The 21,545-nt window shown below is 36.1% G+C and overlaps 1 protein-coding gene across 1 annotated transcript in view; it reads right to left on the bottom strand.

Moving 5' to 3' along the window:
* Positions 1–21,545, bottom strand: part of Hmgcll1 (3-hydroxymethyl-3-methylglutaryl-CoA lyase like 1) — a 131,550-nt gene that overhangs the window by 75,724 nt on the left and 34,281 nt on the right. Inside the window, exons 2-5 of the mRNA XM_051197968.1 lie at positions 17,771–17,851; positions 17,462–17,569; positions 2,482–2,577; positions 450–598 (exon numbers count right to left, since the gene is read on the bottom strand). Coding sequence (XP_051053925.1) covers positions 450–598; positions 2,482–2,577; positions 17,462–17,569; positions 17,771–17,851 — 434 coding nt within the window. The remainder of the gene's footprint in view (positions 1–449; positions 599–2,481; positions 2,578–17,461; positions 17,570–17,770; positions 17,852–21,545) is intronic.

Below are 21,545 nucleotides of genomic sequence, written 5' to 3'. Positions count from 1 at the left end.
TTGGGTTTTTGATCTATGACAGTTTTTCCTCCACTGTTGCTCTTAATGGGATTTTTCTTGTAATGAAAGCCTGCAATGTTTATCCAAAGCAATGTAATTTCTACATAAAGAGCCAAAGCATAAGGATCTGAGGTACACCTGCATTTACAGAAACAGCTGTAATTTACTGACACATGTGAGTCTATACAACACATAACTATGTCTAGATTGCTGAATATTAATGTCAGATTCACACCCAGCTCCCTTGATATTAATCAGATTCCACATTCCACAGGCTAAAAGCATGGTAGTTGTTATGAGATATAATTACACAGTGATTCCTATAAATAAGTATGGTTCATATACTATTAAATATGCATATTAGTGAATGGTTTAAAAAAATATCAAGGTAGTATATAAGTGAACTCTAAAAATAGATATAATGGAATTGAGTTGGGTTTCATGAGTACCCTCGTACTGGGATGTCCATGTGCCTTGCGGAGCTGATAACCTCCTCAAACCTTCTCATACTTTCTTCAATGGAACAGTTAATATTCTTCTTGATGAAAGATTCAGAAGCAGCACCAAAAACTGCTATCTCAGTGGCTCCAGCAGCAACCTGAAAGACACAGTATATAGCCCAGCACTACCAAGTTTGAAAGTCTTGTGAATGATAGGTGGGGACTGAACTCTAACAGCATACCTATGTTCTCACATTGCCTTAAGATTGAAAGCCAGATGCCTCTATTTTTTTTTTGACACTTACACTGATTTTAAATGGAAAACTGTTTTATAGTTACAAGAAAATTCTATAAACTACAATAGTATTGAAATTATGAGACACATAAAATACAGGGATGATGAACCAGTTAATCCTGTCTTTCATCATGGCTATTCTCAAAACACTTTACCATAACTATGGGGGAAAATGTATACCCCACTAAAGCCTGCATGTTTTCAGAAGAATATTATTTTGAAACCAATTGTTGTAAGACAGCAACACAAACTACTTCTGTTTTTCCTTTCTTCCTATAATCCAACAAAGAATGTCTTGCTAACAAAAGATGTTTCCCCAATTCATCATTTAGATTTTGCCTCCCAATTTCACTGTAGCTCTTAACTAGCCTCCATTGTTTTATATCCTGACTAACAAAGCCATGTGCTTGTATGACTAAGGTACATGTTCAATTACTAATCTTTAACTTCAAAACACTTGAATCAGCTCTGTCTGTCCCTTTACCTCTTTGTTGTATTTATACAATCATACTACACACTGTGTCTGTAGTAACATTTTCAAAAGTCATGCCTCCCAGATTTCTCACATGCATCTGTGAGATATTCCGTTAATTTCTCACTTACTATCTGACTAGGATTCACATGCCCTCACCTCTGACTGTCTGTTAATACATTAAGAAGAAAAACAGTTTTATCTTTTTTCCAACATTTAGAAGACACTTGTTTTTGTTTCATCATTTAATGTGAATTTTGAACTTCTAAAATAAAATTTCTATTTCATTAAATGTCCACTCTATGCCAGTAATGTTGAAACTTTGCCTGCATCTTTTGTAGTCTAAAAACCCATGTAAATATTATTGGGCTCATCTTACAAATGTGACACAGAGTTGTTTGTCTGCCAATCTCAGGTAGTTAGTAAGCTACTAAACCATTCTCAGATTATAAACCCACAACTTGCAAGCTAACACTTACTCTGTTAAATGACTTAGGATGTACCATAAGTATTTTCTCTAAGATGAAGACCTTCTCTTCTTTTGAAAACTTGATAACAGAAACATTCTTTAATTTTATAATGCCTTAAATTATATCAAATCAAAGATAAATGTTTCTAATAGCATATACACAAAAGTAATCTACTAAATAGACTCATATAACCTCAACGTCATGCATCATAGTATCAAATGGAGAGCTTAAAATACTCACTGCATTAAGGGATATATTCTGTAACATCTTTGAATCAATCATATGTAAAGATAATATAGTAATTTTTATGTAAAAGTAATGTGGTTAGTTTTGTATAGTCATTAAAACTCTTATATAAATCACATAAATTCCTAAAGCACACAGATCACAATAGAGCAGAAGAGGGATAAAGTCAACAGAAGCAGATACAATGATAATGATTGGTTTTAGGCTAGAAGAATCCATAGAATTAAAAGGCTGGCCCCAAGACTATTAACAATTATAATGCTTCATCAATAATTGTTTAAGATATATCCTATATTAGCTTCTTAATAAGAAAGCACAAAATATACTTTCAAATTTTCATCCAAAATAGAGAATTACATTTTTATTGTTAAATTCTTGAATGGTTACACCGAAAGAGCAATATAGGGAATATGTTAGGTTCTAACAATGCCATAGATAATACTGATCTCTATGTGTTTATGCTATCAGCAGAGTTATGAATTAAACATGACAGCATTATAATTTTATAGGTCTTCAAAACTATAAAGGCAAATTTAGAGGAAACAGTAGCACACTTACAGCATGGTGGAAACCCTGAAGATTAGGTATAAGGACAGGATAGCGAACCCCTGGATACTTGTGGATGCCTCTCATCACTTCAGTGTGATCAGCCATCTTAAATACATAATAGTTACATGTAAGTATGGAACTGAATAATGTGTAAAATTATTAACCTTCTGAGTGAATTATAGCTACATATAAAACATTCCATAAATTAATATCTGAAATGAGCTATTCACATAGAAGAAAAGTAGTTCTCACTATTATTTGTCATAGCAAATTCATAGTGTTTTGCTGTTCAAATTCTCCAAACTGTCATGAGTATCTGATTCTTGTATTATGAAATGACTGAAAGAAAATAAATACTGGTTAGAGAAAATGGCAGAATCATGGTCTTCTTTAGTCACCCACTTAGACAGATACTACTATGTGAATTAGGAAGGTCATGCCTTGTTATAGTGCATTTATGATAGTGGACTATAATAGTGGACTAAGAGCTTGAATGGGATATATTATAGTTTTTGTTTGTTTCAAATCAGTCATGATGCTATTTCTGGTCTCTGACACCTTTCCAAATTCTTCTTGTTGATGGAGACATAGATTATAATTATCCATCCCCCTTGAAGTTGGAAGTAATATTTTATAGTGAGAACAATTTTTTGCACATATTTAATATTTTTTCTTATTTTACATATTCATCCCAGTTCCCTTTCCCTTGCTCCCTCCCATGCCCCCCAACCCCCTTCCCATTCCATCCCCCCCACACACACTCTACAGAGAGGGTGATGCCTTCTAGGAGGGAACATCAAAATCTGTCAAGTCATTTGGAGTAGGAACTAGGCCCTCCCTTCTAGCTTTAGCCTAAGGGAGTCTCCCTCCATGGGGAATGTGCTCCCAGTGTCCTTTGGTGCACCAGGGATACATCCTGGTTCCACTGCCAAGGCCTTCTAATTGAGACCCATGTTCAGGGGTATCTGAATCAGTCAAATGATGGTTTCCCAGCTATCAGTCTGGGGGTCCATTAGCTCCCCCTTGTTCAGGTCAACTGTCTCTGTGGGTTTCTGTAGCCTGGTCTTGACCCCATTTCCTTATAAATCCTCCCTCTCTGCAACTGGATTCCAGGAGTTCAGCTCAGTGTTTAGCTGTGGGTGTCTGCTTTTGTTTCCATCAGCTACTAGATGAGGGCTCTATGATGGCATATAAGTTAGTCATCAATCTCATTATCAGGGAAGGACATTTAAGGTAGCCTTTCCACTATTGCTCAGATTGTTAGTTGTGGTCATCCTTGTAGGTCTCTGGACATGTCTCTAGAGTCAGTTTTCTCTTCAAACATATAATGGCTCCCTTTATTATGGTATCTCCTTTTTTTTTTTTTTTTTTTTCGTTCTCATCTATTCATCCCATGACTAAATCTTCCTGATCCCACATGTTCTCCTCTCTTCCCTTCTTCTATCTCCTAACTCCATCTCCACTCACTGCCCCCCCCCCCACCGCTCCCAATATGATCAGGAGCTCTGGGAACAATATTGTATGATTTCTTGGTTATAAAAAAGGGTCATTGAGAAATCAGTTAATGTGGCAGGGGGAAGCACCAAATCACCTATGTAATGGTCACAAAAGAGGCAGGCATCCATGGAGAATATACAAGAAGATGAACAGAGGCACCAAACCAACAATCAGGGCAAGTCCCTATATCTGTGACTAAAGAAGCTTCAGATGACTCTAGCTTCAAAGAGTTCAGTCATATGGCTGTGGTCCTAGACACCATAAAATAAAGACAATCACTCCATTATGTCCTGGCCAAATTCCCATTCCACAGACTTAGTGAATACAACATATATTTACTTCTACTATCTAGATCTGAAATAACCCATTATATAGTAGTAAGAGTTAGAACAGTGAAAAGTGGATATGGCTGGTAAAGAGCATGCATGTGACAGCAGGGGAAGCACATAATTTGTCACCAGGTTATGAACATAAAGGAAGGTGAGGGCCATGTCTTTGACATGTCTATGACATGTCTTTGAATTGAGCTTATACTAGTCAAAAACTACTGATTTATCTTGAAGGCAACTTAAAGGCACAGAAGGTGGGTACTGAAGTAACCAGATGGTTGGAATAAATTCAGAATTACAAATGAATCCCACAGAGGTAGGAAAGTCAGACTATTGAGATGGGAAGCAACCTTTAGGCAAGTCTGAGAATCCAGTGAGTGTTGAGCTCTGCTATAAAGAAACAACATTTGGCCAAAAACTTATAAAGAAAAATTACTAAGACTAACATAAAAGATGTATTTCATTCAAAAACTTAACCCCTACTATTTCATAGCCTTAAAAAAAAAAACACACTAACAGTAAAAATGTCTGAAAAAGTCATTAAGCCATCATATTATTATCTACAAACCTAAAGTTACATATAGCATACATAAGTCTGTTTACACATATATAATTTAGGTATTATGAGCAGTTTTTTTGCCAGCCTGGTCCCAAGGTCAATCAGCCCCAAAATAATACACAGAGACTTTATTAGTTATAAAGCTCTTGGGCAATGGCTAGAGCTTCTTATTGGCTAGCTCTGCCTTAGCTATTAATTCATTTCTATCAATCTAAGTGTTTCCACTTGGCTTTAGTGGAGAGAGAGAGAGAGAGAGAGAGAGAGAGAGAGGACCTCTTATTTTTCTCATGACCTACGTCTTGACTCCTCTCTACTACATCTCTCAGAATCCTCCTTTTCTCCTAGTCCTGCCTATCTTGCTTTCCTATTGGCCAACAGGGCCTTATTCACCAACCAATAAGAGAAACATATTTACAGAATGACATCCCAACACTAGGGATTGAACCCAGGACCTTGGGCAAAAATTCTACCACATCAAACACCGTGGTGTGTGTGAATGCATGCATGTGTGTGTGTGTGAGTGCATGTGCATGTGTCTGTGTCTGTGTTATGAATGTTTGTGTGTGAGAATATATGGCTATCTTCTACTGCTCTGCCTCATTTTTGGATACATGCTCTCACTGAGCATGGAGCTAACTGATTGGGCAAGGCTGATTGGCCTGGAAGCCCCAGTTATTTTCAATGCTCTGTCTATCCAATATTAGGATTACAGGCACATGCCACCCATGCAACTTTTTTATGTGGGCTGTGGGGATATGACCTCAGGTTCTCATGCTTGCAATGTAGGCATTTTATTTTCTGCTGTATATCACAAAACTTCCTTCAAACAGCAAGTTTTAAGGTCAAATATACAAATACAATACAATCCAAATGTATAGGTATTCAATACATGCTGCAGAATAACGATAAGAAGCTTAAAATGATTTGTTTTCAATATTTAACTCTCATGTTTCTATAAAAGCAAAAACTTTTGTGTGCACCATAAAAATAAAGCAAGTGCATTTGAGTGAAGGTGTTTCAAGTAGTGTTCCTTGATGGGAGATGTCATTCTGTAAATATGTTTCTCATACTGGTAAATGAATAAAGCACTGTTGGCCAATAGGAAAGGAAGATAGGAGGGACTAGGAGACAAGGAGGAAATAGAAAGTAGTAAGAAGGAGTCAGCATGGAGAGACGAGGGAAACCAGACACCTGCCTCACTCCCTGGTAAGGAGACCACGTAGAAATACATAGAAATGGATTAATACTTAAGACAGAGCTAGCCTATAAGAAACAAATAATGGGCCAACAGCATTATATCAAATACAGAGTCTCTGTGCATTATTTGGGGCTGGCGCGGCAGCAGGACAAGACAGGCGGCAGGTGGAAAAACCCATACTCGTTACACCACACATAGATACAATCCCAAATTAAAGATGGTATAACCAACCAGAACTAGGTAAATGGCCAAGGAGAAGTCATGGAAAGAAGATATAAGATCTGATTTCCACATGTCAAGTATAAAGCATGAGGATCAGTCCATATGTGGGTTGGTTTTTCTGGTTTATGTGAAAATGTTTTCATCCTGAGGAGAAACGGTTGATTAATCAAGGCTTTTATTTGAAGGTAGGGGAGGGAGTGATGTCTACCCAACAAACTAAGGTACCATAAGCTTGCTTACCTGAAACAGAGGTGGCACCCTGAGAACTTACTCACAAATTGAATAGTGAGGATATTATAGTACATCACTGATAATACCTTACTGAAATTATGATAACATTATATGCAAAATCCAAAGAAAAGCAAGCATATATATGCTTTTCTGTAACATATTTAAGTAATACAAATAAAGGATAAAATGTCATTAACATTTCTATATTCTATGTTTCGGTGCCAATGTGGGAATACAAAGCCCAAACTGTGCAGCTTGTTGGAACTCAGAGTCTCTATACTCTTCAAGAACACTAGAGTAAATATTCTCTTTTTAAAAATATAAACATAGAAAAGAATATAAAATTTAATATTTTATTTTACCTCACATTATAGTGGGGAATCTATAATTGAGCCAAGCCTGCAGGTTCTGGATGAGTATAATGTTTGGCACAAAAAACACACAATAATTGAAGAGAAATAAATATTGAGTGTGTGGGACCTGCTGGTGATATGCGAGTTTGTCTGAATATTATACATGGAAAGGTTTGAGCAAGTTAGGTTTTTTTTCCTGTTTTTGTCAATATCACATGAATACACAATGCACTGTACTTACAGTTATCTCCCATTAACATCTTCCATTCCCTTCTCACTAAGCCATTCTTCTTAACTGGCCCCTCCACCTCTCCTGTCTCCTCTACTCTCACTGTCTTCCTTTCATACATTCATGTGTATCCTCTCCCACATTCTTCCTTTCCTTCCTTCTTCTTCAGGCCCTGTGAAAGCAGCCAAAGCCCTTGTTTGTTCATAACTGCAATGGTCATGTCATATCCAGGAGACAGTGTTATCTGGCACTCTTCTTACTCTTTGGTTCCTATGTATGGTCCTTCTACCAGCTCTTCTGCCATATTCCTCAGGTCACAGAGGGTTGACAAAGGTCTTCTGCTTGACACCAGGTACTCTAAAGTCACTTATTCTCAACATTTCAGCCAGTTATGGGTACCTTCATGGACAGGTGTCCATGGCCATGACTGAGAGTTGCACTAGTACTGGGCAGTCTGAAGAACCTGTGACAGTGGAACCAGGATGTATCACTGATGCACAAAAGGACTTTGGGAACACATTTCCATTTTCCATGGAGGGATGCTCCCTTAGCCTAGAGGCAGGAGGGAGGACCCAGACCCTTCTCCAAATGACTTGACAGATTTTGATGATCCCTCCTGGAAGGCATCACCCTCCCTGTGGAGTGGGGGAGAATGGGATGGAAGGGGTTGTTGGGGGGCATGGAAGGGAGGGAAGAAGAGGGACCTGAGATCGATATCTAAAATAAGGAAAAATGATAAATATATATGAAAATAGCATAAATGTTTAAAGGGTGACTTTTCTGCATGAGCATTTGGCAAGACATTGGGAGTAAACTCCCATGTATGTCCTGTGACCAATCATATATTTCTGCTAGGCATGAATTCCTTCCCCACCAAGCAGGCCTCATATCAAACCAGGAGAAAGCTGATAATCCCCAAAACATTCATGTCACAATTTACCACTTATCACAAAGATGTGATGGGCAGATCTGTATTGTAGCATGCAAGATCTATGAAGCGGGACTCATAGACAACCAAGAAGTAATTGACAATCCCCAAAACATTCATGTTACTGTGGAGAGATACCAGTACCCTCCCTCATCTATGCAGACAGTTCAGTATTGTAGCATGTTCCATCTAAATCTTGGTTTGATAATAATTCTCCTCCAAAACCCTGCATAACACCTTCTGTCAGTAAGAAAATATTTAAAAGTATTGTTACACAAAAAGGCAATTAATGCACAAACACTGAAGGAAAACATTTTATAAAATTATCTCTAACATTCATCTCAGACTTTAAAAATATTATCATACTTAATTTACAGATACTTGTCATATTTTTAAAGTTTATATATCTGTGATGTATCATTAGAAATTAACATTTTGTTGCCATACCTAAATAGAATCTGGTGTCATAATAATTTTTATGGAAGAGGGTCCACAAGTTTTAAAAAGCAGGTATTGTTTATTCTTAGTATGTCCATAGAATTTCTAGGTATATCTAGTTCTTAGTTCTCTTAACAAACTACCTTAAATTTTCCAGGAAAAAAAAAACGACTTATACTTATGGACATGGGATTATTCTTTCTTCCTGCTCACCAATATCTTGAAGTATTTGCTTTTGTCAGGACATATCAGTATTCAGATCTTATTGAAATAAAAGTAAATAATGCTGGGAGTTATTGTTTAGTCTCCTCTAGCCATGTCTACCAGTGCTACTTTCTGCATGCAGGGATATAGTGAGAAAGAAAGACAGATAAGAAAACATGCAGTTTCTTCAACACATGCCATCGATTAGTGGAAAAGCATAAATGATGTGGTTTCAGACCCTATAACTCAAAACTCAATATGAATAGTAATTCCTCTTAAAGGTAACATTTGGAAACTTGGTAATGAGAAAAAAACGAGACCTGAGTGCTTCCTGACAATCTTGGGTGAAAGTGCTGAAGGCAGCTATGAATAGCACTATAGCCTGGGTCTTATAACCATGTCCCATTCATAGACGCCTAGCACAAACCTCATCTATCTTAGCCTCAGTAGCACAGAGGAAACCTTGGTCTGCTTGAAGAAGTAAGACACTCTTAATAAATCACAGTCTTACAATAACAAACACAGGAAATCTCTGGAAAATTGAACATCCTTTTTTTTTTCTTCTTCTTCTTCTTCTTTTTTCCTTTTCTGCCGCCCAATACCCTGCTTGGCTGCCAAAGCTAAAACAGTCTGACACAAATCTCACAAAACTCAGGTCTAGAAGCCTTAAAACTAATTTGGTCTGGTGTATAATTTCCTGTCCTTCCTTGTTCAGCTTTGCCTTTGTATGCAAAGGTCCTTTATAGTGCCGTCTATTGGATGGAATACTCATGTGCCTCAAAAGCTTCCAGTGCAACTACCCCTCCTCCTTCTTGTGAGACAAGAGATTCTAATCATAATCTACTGACATCCACAAATATCCACTGTTATATTACAAGACAAACACCACCTACCGGGATGGATGTGGGGGTTAAAAACTGTAACACTAATGCCCTGGAGGGAAGAAATGAAATTTGTTTTTTATTCAATAATATTTCCCAGTTCAGGAAGAGAAACATAGCAATTATACATTAGCTCTTCTTTATTAGGGTCATTGCCTTCATAACCACCTGCCTACTCTCCCCATATTAAAAATAGTATGTTCCCAACATCATTCTGAAGGAGGGGCAAATAGTTCCAAGGCTCCCAGTATAATTTTCTTTCTATGCCTGTGCAATTGTGTTGCCTCTCATGTATTACGCCTTTTTATATGTTAATAACATTGCCATCCTTGTCATTTGCCTTGCATTAAAGGATGAGGAACGTTTTAACATAGTGGAGTAAATCAACTTTCAGTGTGTTTTGCTAGTAGAGTTTTATACTCTTAACACTAAACCTACAACACATTGGAGAGCTGCAGCAGAGAGGATAGGCCTGGGTTACTGGGTTACTGACTCACTGCTAAGCAGACTTAATCCAGAAGAAAAGGCTGTGACAAAAGTAAGGTCTCATTACCACAGAAAGCATTGCTGTTGCTTGTGGTTATGATATGGATGCTGGAGGTTTTTGTTTTAGTAAACAGTGAAAGCGGACCTTCTAAGGGTGCCAACTTGCTTAGCATATGCTAGTTATGTGGTTCTGCCAGATTATAACTCATTCATACATACTCACCTGCTTTGAAAATCCCTTTTGGTGTTTTCATTTTCCAAGCAATTGTATCCCCCCAATCCACTTTAACATTATAATTACAGTGTTATGCCTACACTGTTTATTCACTTTTGAGTCAAACAAAGAGCTCTATATAGTTTTTAATACAGAAAAACTAAAAGCATTAAATGGGAGAATGAATAAGTGGAAAGGATCCAACACATTGAGAAATGAAAATGCCTTACCACATCATACTGGAAATAAGTAAAAATCAGGTCTCAGATTTTCTACTTCTTTGTTACAAAGTACAAGTTAAACAACAGACATAATGATATCACTAAAGTACATGGATCTTGGAGAATATGAGGAAGGTGTGCGTGTGTGTTCGTGCGTGTGTGTGCTTATTTTTAGACTAGTCAGTTATAACTTTCTGTCTTTACACCATAAGCAGAAACAATATAAGTTGAATCTATCAAAGATTAGTAGTATTAATGCTGGTGCATAATTAGCATGAATTTACTTCAACATATTTGTAGTTCAAAAATATATACATATAACCCATAGTCTTTTTCAAAGTCAAATTTGAAATTTTCTAGGACAGTTCTTAAATTAACAGCATTTTCCTGAGGAATATCCTCTACATTAACATAAAAACTTAAATCCATTACTCTTATAGAACATTCTGTTATTCTAAAAAGTTTTCAATATAATTATCTCAATTGCTATGGATTTATTACATACACCAGAGGTGTCCAAGTTCCTTTTTTTCTGGTCTCTTGACCACATTCTGTGTCTCCCACAGCCCACTGCATGTAGGAGGCTCAGTCTGCAGAATTCTCAAAAGAGGTCAGTCAGCAAAATAGCCAGAGTAATTCCAAAAGGGCAATTTTAAAAAGTCAAAATCAAATATTTCTGAGACAAAATATAGTTCTACTTAGTTTTTGTCATTTACATAATATGAACAGAACTCTAAGATGTTAGCACATTAAAGATAATTTTAGGGAGGGATGGAGGGAGAGGGAACTGGGATCGACATGTAAAAGAATAAATTAAATTTAAAAAATTAAAAAAAGATAATTTTAGAAGAACAAATTTTAAGATAATTTTAATTACTTGAAAATAGGAAGGGAATAGTTTGGGAAAAATAAGGGTCGCATTGGGAGAGGAAAGTGGTTGGAGGGAAAATAGAGAATGAAAATTTCTACAGTTCATTAAATGCATGTATGAAACTGTCAAATAATTTTAAAACAATTTGAAAATGTTTTCAATTAGATTGGTGTCTCGAATGAGACTAAAATTTTCTTGAAATTTTATCTCTATTCCTCATGGGGAAATACAAAAATTTTGATAAAGACAACAAACTCAAAAAGCTGAATGTAAGATGAGGTGCCATGTTTTATTATAACATTTCATCTTTACTAGTTCCATACATTTAAAACAAAGAAAATTTAATTTGTTAACAGAAAGGTAACCAATCAAACTATTTATATCATTTAAAAATGGAAAACCTCCATTTATGGGTAGAATAGATTCTAGAGTAGAGGAAAGAAGGAGCTATACTAAAATTGGATTATACCTTCAGCTTAAACATGTAAAGGTTTTAACAATCACATTCCTAAAGTGTGTCAGTTTTGCTTTTCCTTTGAAATAGTAGTAAAAGTACATCTTAGAGAAGAAATTACTGTTTAATGCTCTGTAATGAAATACAGTGTTACTAACATGTATTTTTCAGATTTTATTGAGATTAATTGTAATCAAGCTCAAGACCAGAAAAATACTGCCTACCATGAGACAAAAGAGTTTAATGATTTGTGAATAAGTTTTAAGCAGTTGTTTGCCTTAGAGTGCACTGAAAGTTAATCATTGATTTCAACACACACACACACACACACACACACACAGACACACACACACACAAAACACACACACACACCTGGCCACTTTTGACAGAGGAATACAAAAATCTATGTCATCATTCTAAATAAAGATGTGCAGATGCCCACAGATACAGGCATAAACACTAGTACAGGATAGAAAGTTCACACTACACCATTCAGTAGCTACTGTAATATTCATAATACATGACCTTTTCATTCGAAAAGAAAAGTGGCATATTTGGATAAGTGGTTTAATAGAACACAGCTTTTTTTTTTCTAGACAGTGTTTCTCTGTGTAGCTTTGGAGCATATCCTGGCACTCTCTCTGTAGACCAGGCTGGCCTCGAACTCAGAGGTCCCCCTGACTCTGCCTCTTGAGTGCTGGAATTAAAGGAGACACATGTATGGGGAAGTGTAGGATTCTTGCCCAATAGATGTGGCTATGAAGGTCATGCCTATGAGATGCCTTCATCAGTGTCTGCCTTAACCTAAGCAGGTAAGAGTGAGCAGTAGAGAGGCTGTGGAGGCAGCTTGCTGTCTTCTTGGTTTGCAAACTGTCATCAAATCAACAAGCTTTCCTTCACGTATCTACACAGTTGTTTTTTAAGCAAAATGATTTCATAAAGGACACAGGTTAGAGTGCAGTGAGTGTGAACAGCCCGGTCCTTACTATGCCAGGGCTAACATGTGCATTGTTTTAAGTTTAGGGTTTTCAGACTACAGACTTTTTTCCTCTGTTGACTGCATTTATTTTTTTAGTCACTAGTATGAAAATGAAAATACTTAATTTATTTGTAGATCAGGTTTAAAAACAACTGTGACACTTGAAAAATGATGATCCCAATGATATTTCCTTTCTTGCTTATCTTCCAGAAAGTCATGCTTCCATTAAAAAGGAAAAAGTGGTGTCTTTCTTACTTCTTTGAAACTTGACATGTTTTGCACCTGTCTCAACTAATAGGTTATGCCAAATCAATGCTGTACAAGCTTAGCTGTAAAATGCATATCACTTCTGTACTGTTAAGCATCATCTTAGATGTCTAAAAGGACCACATTTTGGAGGAACTCATGGAGAGTTCTGAGAACACTTAAAGAATGAGTAGTGCCCAGCCAGTCCCAACTGCCTCAGCCACTTGTGTCCTCGAGTTCTACTCTAACCACCATCTACTCTACCTTACTACTAGTCCCTGAGAAGGCTCTGGAATGCCTAATGTAGTCTTAACTAAATTGTTTATGATTAAAAGACACAAGTAAAACCAAATATTACTATTAAGTCACTAAAATTTCTTATGCACACAATGAAAACCTGTCTGATTCAGCTGGTAATTACAAGTGTTCGAGTGCATGTATACAGACACAATTACATACACAAAATGTATGCCACATGGTACACATTCAGTGAAAGAAAACATATTGGATCCATTAAAGCAATCTTCAGGGTCTGTGGCTTATGCACTAAATACTAGAAACAGAGTAAGAATGCAAAAAGCATCTATTGTTTTCAATTTTCTTGAAGGATTTGCATCACAACATTCTAGGTAAAGGTGCTCCTAGAACACCATGAAACAGATGCTAAGATCACCAAAATTCTGATAGCACAATTTCTCACACTTAATCTTAATAGACATGTAATACCATTTACACTATATCAGTTAGCATCTTCACTCCTACCCACAGGCAAATATTGACTACACAGATGTGTTTGACAAGTAAGAAAACCAATATGCTGATATAAAGTAAAGAACAAAGCAATATAGTTTTTAGACTCTGTTTCTAAGGAAACTATATCATTGGGTCTCTTCATAGCAATCTTTTTGAGGAAGTATTGTTAATGTGAACACCTGGGACACTAGCTTAGAGGGGAAGATAAAAATAAGACTGTTTCAGTGGTTATTCTTGGAGTTCAGAATGTTTGGTTCCTAAAGATGTTTGAAATCATTAAATGGATCTGTCTCTATTAAAAAAAACTTCTCGAATAGCTACAGAGTATGATGATGATGGAGAGTTACAGGTCACAATGTGGCTTTGACTTCTATGTCAGCATCTAACTGCTTAATATCATGCACAGAAGTTTGTGAGCCATGTAATGTCCATGGTGGAAACTCTGGGTTATGCATTTCTTCCCTGTAGGCTGTCAGTCTATGCTTTGGGGTAACATATGAAGTATGGCCTTGGTTAATTGGATTCCCTTTGTGAAAATAACAGTGGCCAATATATAGTACACCATAAGTAGGGTAGACACCCTACAGAACCATTCAGAGATGTTTCTCTTGCCCGAACATAATACTATGCCTTATAAACCAGCAATCTGGAGGTACCCTGACCCCTCTCCCTCTCTCCATTTGCCACCCTCTGCCTCATTGCCACAAAATTATTTTCTCCCTACACTCCTTAAAAAGAATAGAGCCACAAAGACAAAGGCAGACCAAATACAAAAGATGTGATCTCTTATATTTCATAAATGCAAATTTAAATTTAATATGTCATTCCAGTAAACACAACTCCATTTCAATAAAGAATGAATTGTCCTTCATGGTAGAATGAGTGTATAGGAAAGGTTACAGAAATCTTCTTGTCAATGTGTACCCTGACCTTACTTTTAAATGTTAGAGTGACTTGTAAAAAATTAATGCTACAGTCTTCTATGTACCATTTTTCTACTCTTATAAAGAAAAATGCACTTCTTTTATTCATGTATCCAATAGATAAAAGCTTCATTGTGGACAAATAATATTTATAACTGATCCATTTCATATGATATATATATATATATATATATATATATATATATTTCCACTAACTTGTTCTGATTTTCAAAATAGTATTTATTTTAATCATTCATATAAGTAAAAATATTCACAAACCAAAAGAGAAAATTAATGACTAACAAAATGGTTTACTTTGCTTTAAAAGTTATGATGGTTACAATAACTTAAATAGCTTACTATTAACAGACACATTCCAAAGTTGCAGGAAATCTGTTTTTAATGTGTTTTCTTTCTCATGCTATTGTGTGTTCCATCTAAGTGAGGGACTACCTGGACTAATTTCAAATATTCTCATATGACATGCCACTCTAAGAAAATCTTTTTTCCAGATAAGTTATAAAGGACATATATTTCTTAATGACAGGCATTTTATCTTCTGTGATCATTTAAATTATAGGTGTAGAATCCTGTTTTATATGGCACCCTGCTACTGTGGAACTTTTCTTTAAGCTATTTGAGTTAGACAGCTTCTGCCAAACAAAACAGTGGGAGGGAAACTATAAAAAATAAAAAAAAACTTTAATATGCTAAAAAAAGAAATAAGTGAACAAGCAGCAATCTAAACATAAACTGGAGAAGTATTCCCATGACCTACGTCTCATACAGAATCAGCTCCAGGGAAGCACAGAAAATAGAATACCAAGAGACGCCTCAGGAACTGTCTTCAGAAGCAGAAATCACTTCAAGACAACACATAAGGAGTTGTTATACCAAAGTTCATTATATGCAAACCCCAGAGATATTTAAGGTCTCTACTCAATGATATTCTTCTAAAATGAGAATGAAAGATTTTGAAATGAAAAGTTGTCAAATATAAGGTCAGGGAAATCTAAAGCAGTCACACAGTGATGGCCAAACTATAAAAGAGGGGTGGGTATCCATAAGGTGGCCTTTAGAGAAACAGTGGATATGTAGTGTAATACCTTGCAAGGCTAGTGTCACTTTGAAAGATGAAATTTGTGATATCTGTCTTTGATTCAAGTATACTGCTCTTCTGTGGCTACATGATATATTTAAGTCACTTTTTTTAGATGCATATAACCAGATGAGGCTTAAAATGAACACATATTATTAGAGTCATGATGGAAAATATTATTGTGCACTAGTCAGGAGGTAGGTCCTGTGATCATGTACACACAAGGACCATTCATGTGTCTGACCCTCTGTGGCTACCCACAACCATCCTGTACTGCAGAAGTCTGTGCTAGGATTTCTAAGGTTCAGAGAGGTTAAATCACTCAATGCCATACTCAAATGCATGGCACAATTCTAGAACCATTTCTCCTCAACACAGATGTCCTTGAGGGCTATGTGAGACGGTTCAGTCACTTACTTAATATTACTTTAAGATTAAAATGGGCTCATTAATTTTCAATAGACTAATCCAAAATTCAACTCAGCACCAAACACAGAATAAAATTTGTCATTTTATATTCCCATTATGTGTATTTGTTTAAGCCAGGAAAGGAAGCAAGATCCAATTCTTACTTATAGGAAGACTGTATTTATTTCTCTTTCTTCCATATTTTCTTTTCATTATCTATAAAAGAGAAATTTTTCTAGCTTCATTCTCTCTGATGTCTCTGTGAACATCATAGGACAGTCTAAAGGATAGTCTACAAATCAATTTCTATTATCACGTAATAGTGGTAGCATGAAGCCATGAGCTTTACCATATGAGGAGAAAAATATTTTGCATGCAACTTTTAAAATCACTGGGAAATTATAGAATCTTGAAAATAGCAAGATTTAATATCTATCTGAAATGAAATTTTTATTAGAATTTATTCTTAATAGTAGCAAGACCTATCCACTCTCCTAAAACTAATTTTATAAATATGCCAGTGTGGCTTCTCTTTCCAACCATAATCAAATATGTAAAAGAGCATGGAATGAGCCATAAATAGCAATTTCAATTCTTAAAGATCTTAAAAAATCAATGACCGCTAGTGAAATATAGTTGTTTTGCAAAATAATCAAGGAAATGTGTTTATATCAAGTAATGTGTTTCCTTAATGAAAATAGTAGCATACTTAATTATATAATAACAGACACATATAGATAAAAGGCAGGGCCAGTTGCCTATGCAGATAATATGTAACAGCCTTTTCAAGCTCACTGATACATTATTCATTTTAGAGTAATTTCCTGTGTACCTACTAACTATAGCCTAAGCACTAAAGATGATGAATAGAAAAGAAACAGACATTATTTTTAAGACATGGTATGCATAGAAAATAATCAGAGAGTTATAAATATATAAGAGCTTTAATTATAAGCGGCAACAGTGAGATGAAGAAAAATCACTATCTGATAAGAAATGAGAGTTACTCAGTAAAGAATGAGTTATTACTGATTGCTTGATGTTTTCTTTTACATAGTATTGGCATATTTTTATTTTTAAATAGCTTATTTTTAAATAGCTTAATATTTTATTAATTATTAGATAACAATAAGATTCAATTCATAGGTCATAGGTTTTCCAAAGTCTATGAGAAATAAACTAATCATTTGTAATATGTGGAAATTATTATGTCATTACATCACTAAACTTAAACATGTTAAATTATATTATTATGAATTAAAATACCTGTGGTACCCATTTGGAGGACACAAAGCTTGTTACCTCTATTACAGACAAGCCAGTTTGAGAAAGTTGATTGATGAATTCAATTTTTATATCTGTAGGAATTATAACCTTAAAAAAATCATAAAACATACAGTATAAGTGAACTGTATTAAAACTATTGAGGCACAAAATATTACTTCCTAATTAAAAGAAAATACAATATGATTTTAAATTCAAGTAGTAACTATACATAAATATTGTTCAAAATATAAAATCCACAAACTATTAAAATTTTAAGGAATTCACTGTGTAAAGCTAATATAAACCTACCTTTTCATTCTGTAATCCATCCCTAGGTCCAACTTCTACTATTTTCACATACTCAGGGAGTCCAGACAACTGGGACACTTCCTGAAATGCAAGGCATAGGAACAAGAAAAAGAAATGACTTGGATTGCTATTCTATTTGCAGTGGTTGGACTAAGAATGTCTCTCATAGGGCTTGGACACTGAAACACTTGATCCCCAAAGTGTGGTGCTATTTCAGATTTAGGAGATGTAACCTTGCTGGAGGAAGTTGTTACTAAGGGCTGGCTTTGGGGATTCATAGTCTTGCCCTATATCCAGTCCTCTCTCTATCTCATGTCCTAGCCCCATTCCTGCTACTTGCTGTTGTAAATCATGATGGAATATTAACCATTTAAAATCTGTAAAATACCTTGTTTATGGTGTTTTATTAAAACAATAAAAAGGATAACTAACATAGTATTTGGTACTAGAGAGTAGGGTGTGCTGTAAAGAACCTGGACATTGGTTTGATGTTCTGCTTGAGGAATGTGAAGGATTTTGGGACTTAAGACTAGAATACTGGTTAACCCTTGAATGTAAAGATTAAAACAATTCTAGTAGTAGCATAAAAGATAGTGCTGAGGGCAAAAAAAAAAAAATTGTAGAGGCCTGGCTCAAGAGGTTTCAGGGAAGCAAAGACTTTTACCAGCAACTGGGCTAGAGGGCATTTGTGTGATATTTTGGCCAAGAATCTGGCTGCCTTTTGCCTCTATACTAAGAAGTTAACTGAGGTTAAATTGAAAAGTAATGGGCTAAACTTTTGTTTGAGGAAATTTCAAGACACTATGACAGTGAATCTGTGTCATGACTGATACCGATAATGTTTATGCAGATCTACAATGAAATAAGAACAAGTGGGGAAGAAAGAAATACAAAATGTAAAGTTTGGAGAGAAAAAGAACATAGGAAGCTTAATGCTACAGCCAAGGCATGTACTAGAAGAGAGGCTGTAATTACGAAGGCGGTTAGACTGTTTCAGAGTGACTTTCCGCTCTGCACCAGAGTAAAGGGAAGGGTGCCTTCAGGTGAAAACTTCACCCAGCTAAACTTCTACCAGTATAAGAAAACCTGGGGCCTTTTCTGAAAGTGACAAAATAAAAGTTCTGCTGCTAATGTGATTCAAGGGGCCAGGGGCCATCCCCAGCTGGCAGCCTAACTTGGCAGTGTTATGCACATGGTTTTGGCTCTGGAGACATAAAGGATGAAAAATTGAAGACGTCTTGGATTCTTCCTCTGTGGTTTCAGAGAACCACTGAGGTCAGGCGGCACATGGCAGGGGGGTTACCATCTTGGAGGTCTTTGTAGAGCCATATGCTTTGAGAGGCCATTGCATGGAGTTGTGAAAGTAAAGCCTGAGTTACAATGAAGACCCCAAAATATTGGAGACTTCAGAGCCACGGCATATCTGCCAAAAACAACTGCCAACAATGAGTGGAACTATCCCAAGAGACACTCATATTTCAGGCAGCCAACCCTGAATAGCAGAACCATCTAAGCCATTGGACACCAGGCAGGGAACTACAAGATTCACTATGTTTTGGTCTTGCTTTGATCCAGCCTTTCCTAACTGTGACACCATTTTCCCATTCTGTTCCATCATATACTTGAAGTATGTAATATGCTTTGTTATTTAACTGGGGATTATAAGTAAGACATTGCCTTGAGTCTCAGAAGAAAGTTTGGATTCTTCAACAGTGTTATACTGTGAAAGACTATATATAGGGACTTTTGGCACTGAACTAAATGCACGTGAATTATGATACAGTCATGAACCCATGGTGGTCAGGGAGTAAAAAGTTATGGTTTAAATAGGAATGTTCCTCTCTGGCTCGAATATTTCAACACTTGGCCACAGCTGATGGTGATGTTTGAGAAAGTTTAGGAGATGTGACCTTGTTGGAGAAAATATGCCATTGAGGAGAAGGCTTTGTGAATGTATGTCCATTTTGCTCTTTGTTTCCTGCTTGTAATTGAGGATATGAGCTTTCAGATTCCTGTGCCTGTCCCCTGCCTGCGTCTTGCTGCTAGGTTCCCCACCATGATGGGCTCTTCCACCAATAGAATGGTAAGCCAGATGAAACTCTTCCTTCTTTTGTTTCCTTGACCATAATGATTTATCACAGCAACAGAAGAGTTACTAATACACTGGTTTATTTTTAAAGTTAAATAATAACACTATATTAAATAAATTCTGATTCCACAAAGACAAAACAGTAAGAAATCAATAGGAAACAAACCTGATATATCATTTATACTATTTGCAATGTTGACATAACTCATTTATTATAACTTTACAATAGGTGTTTTGATTGAAATTCCAAAAGTAAATTTCTTTTAAATAACTCAATTCCATTATATAGATCATTAAAAATTCATTGGAAACTATTCATCTTGTAGACATTAATATTCAAAGTAATCCAGAGTGTCTGAAGGAACAGGATAAAAAAAGTTAAACACCAAAAGAGGGAGGAGTGATGAGCAAAGGGGTCAAGACCATGCTGAGGAAACCCATAGAAACAGTTGAACTGAGCAAGTGGGAGCTCATGGACCCCAGCCTGAGGGACCCAGCATAGCACAGAACCAGGCTCCCTGAACATGGATGACAATTAGAAGGCCTGGGTACTCTATGGAGCCTCTTACGATGGAACCAGTACTTATTCCTCCTGCAGGAATGGACTTTGGGACCCCATTCCCTATGGAAGGATAGATACTCTCTCAGCCTAGATACATGAATGAAAGTGAATTGGGAATAATATGTAAAATAAGATTGTTTCTAATTTAAATTTAAAAAGTTAAAAAAGCAAATATATTAATCAATATGTGGCAAAAGAACTTAACACTTTTCAGGCAGTAGTGGTGCACATCTTTAATCCCAGCACTCAGGAGGCAGAGGCAGGAAGATCTCTATGAATTTGAGGCCAGCCTGATCATGTTCTAGGAAAGGCTCCAAAGCAATACAGAGAAACCCTGTCTTGAAAAACCAAAAAAGTAAAAAGAAAAAAAAAAACAAATGTTCAATAAATATAAGAAAAAACTGCCCATCAATCTTAACAACCTTAATCACAAGGGAAAGTCTAATTAAAACAGTACCACAGTGCTAGAATAGTTGGATGATAGTGTATAGAAGACTGCAGATAGACCCATGTCTATCACCATGCACAAAACTTAACTCCAAATGGATCAAAGACCTCAACATAAATCCAGCTACAATGAACCTCTTATAAGAGAAAGTGGGAGGTACCATTGAATGAATTTGTACAGGAGACCATTTCCTGAACATAACACCAGTAGCACAGACACTGATATAACAATTAATAAATGGGACCTCCTGAAACTGAGAAGCTTCTGTAAGGCAAAGAACATAGTTGACAAAACCAAACGGCAGCCCACAGACTGGGAAAAGATCTTTACCAACCCCACATCTGACAGAGGGCTGATCTCCAAAATATACAAAGAACTCAAGAAACTAGTCACAAAACACCAAATAATCCAATTAAAAGTGGGGTACAGAACTGAATAGAGAATTCTCAATAGAGGAATCCAAAATGGCTTAAAGACACTTAAGAAAGTGCTCAACATCCTTAGCTATCAGGGAAATGCAAATCAAGGCAACTCTGAGATATCATCTTACTCTTGTCAGAATGGCTAAAATCAGGAGCACCAAAGATAGTTTATGAGGAACATTCCTCATCTAATACTGAGCCCCTTATAATGTTTGTGCTCCTTCTACTTCAAAGTCATTTGAGCTTTAAGTGTA

This window comes from Phodopus roborovskii, unplaced genomic scaffold (assembly GCF_943737965.1).
Source record: "Phodopus roborovskii unplaced genomic scaffold, PHOROB, whole genome shotgun sequence".
NCBI lineage: Eukaryota > Metazoa > Chordata > Mammalia > Rodentia > Cricetidae > Phodopus > Phodopus roborovskii.
Note: the sequence above shows the minus strand (reverse complement) of the source record. Positions and strands in the feature narration are given on the sequence as shown.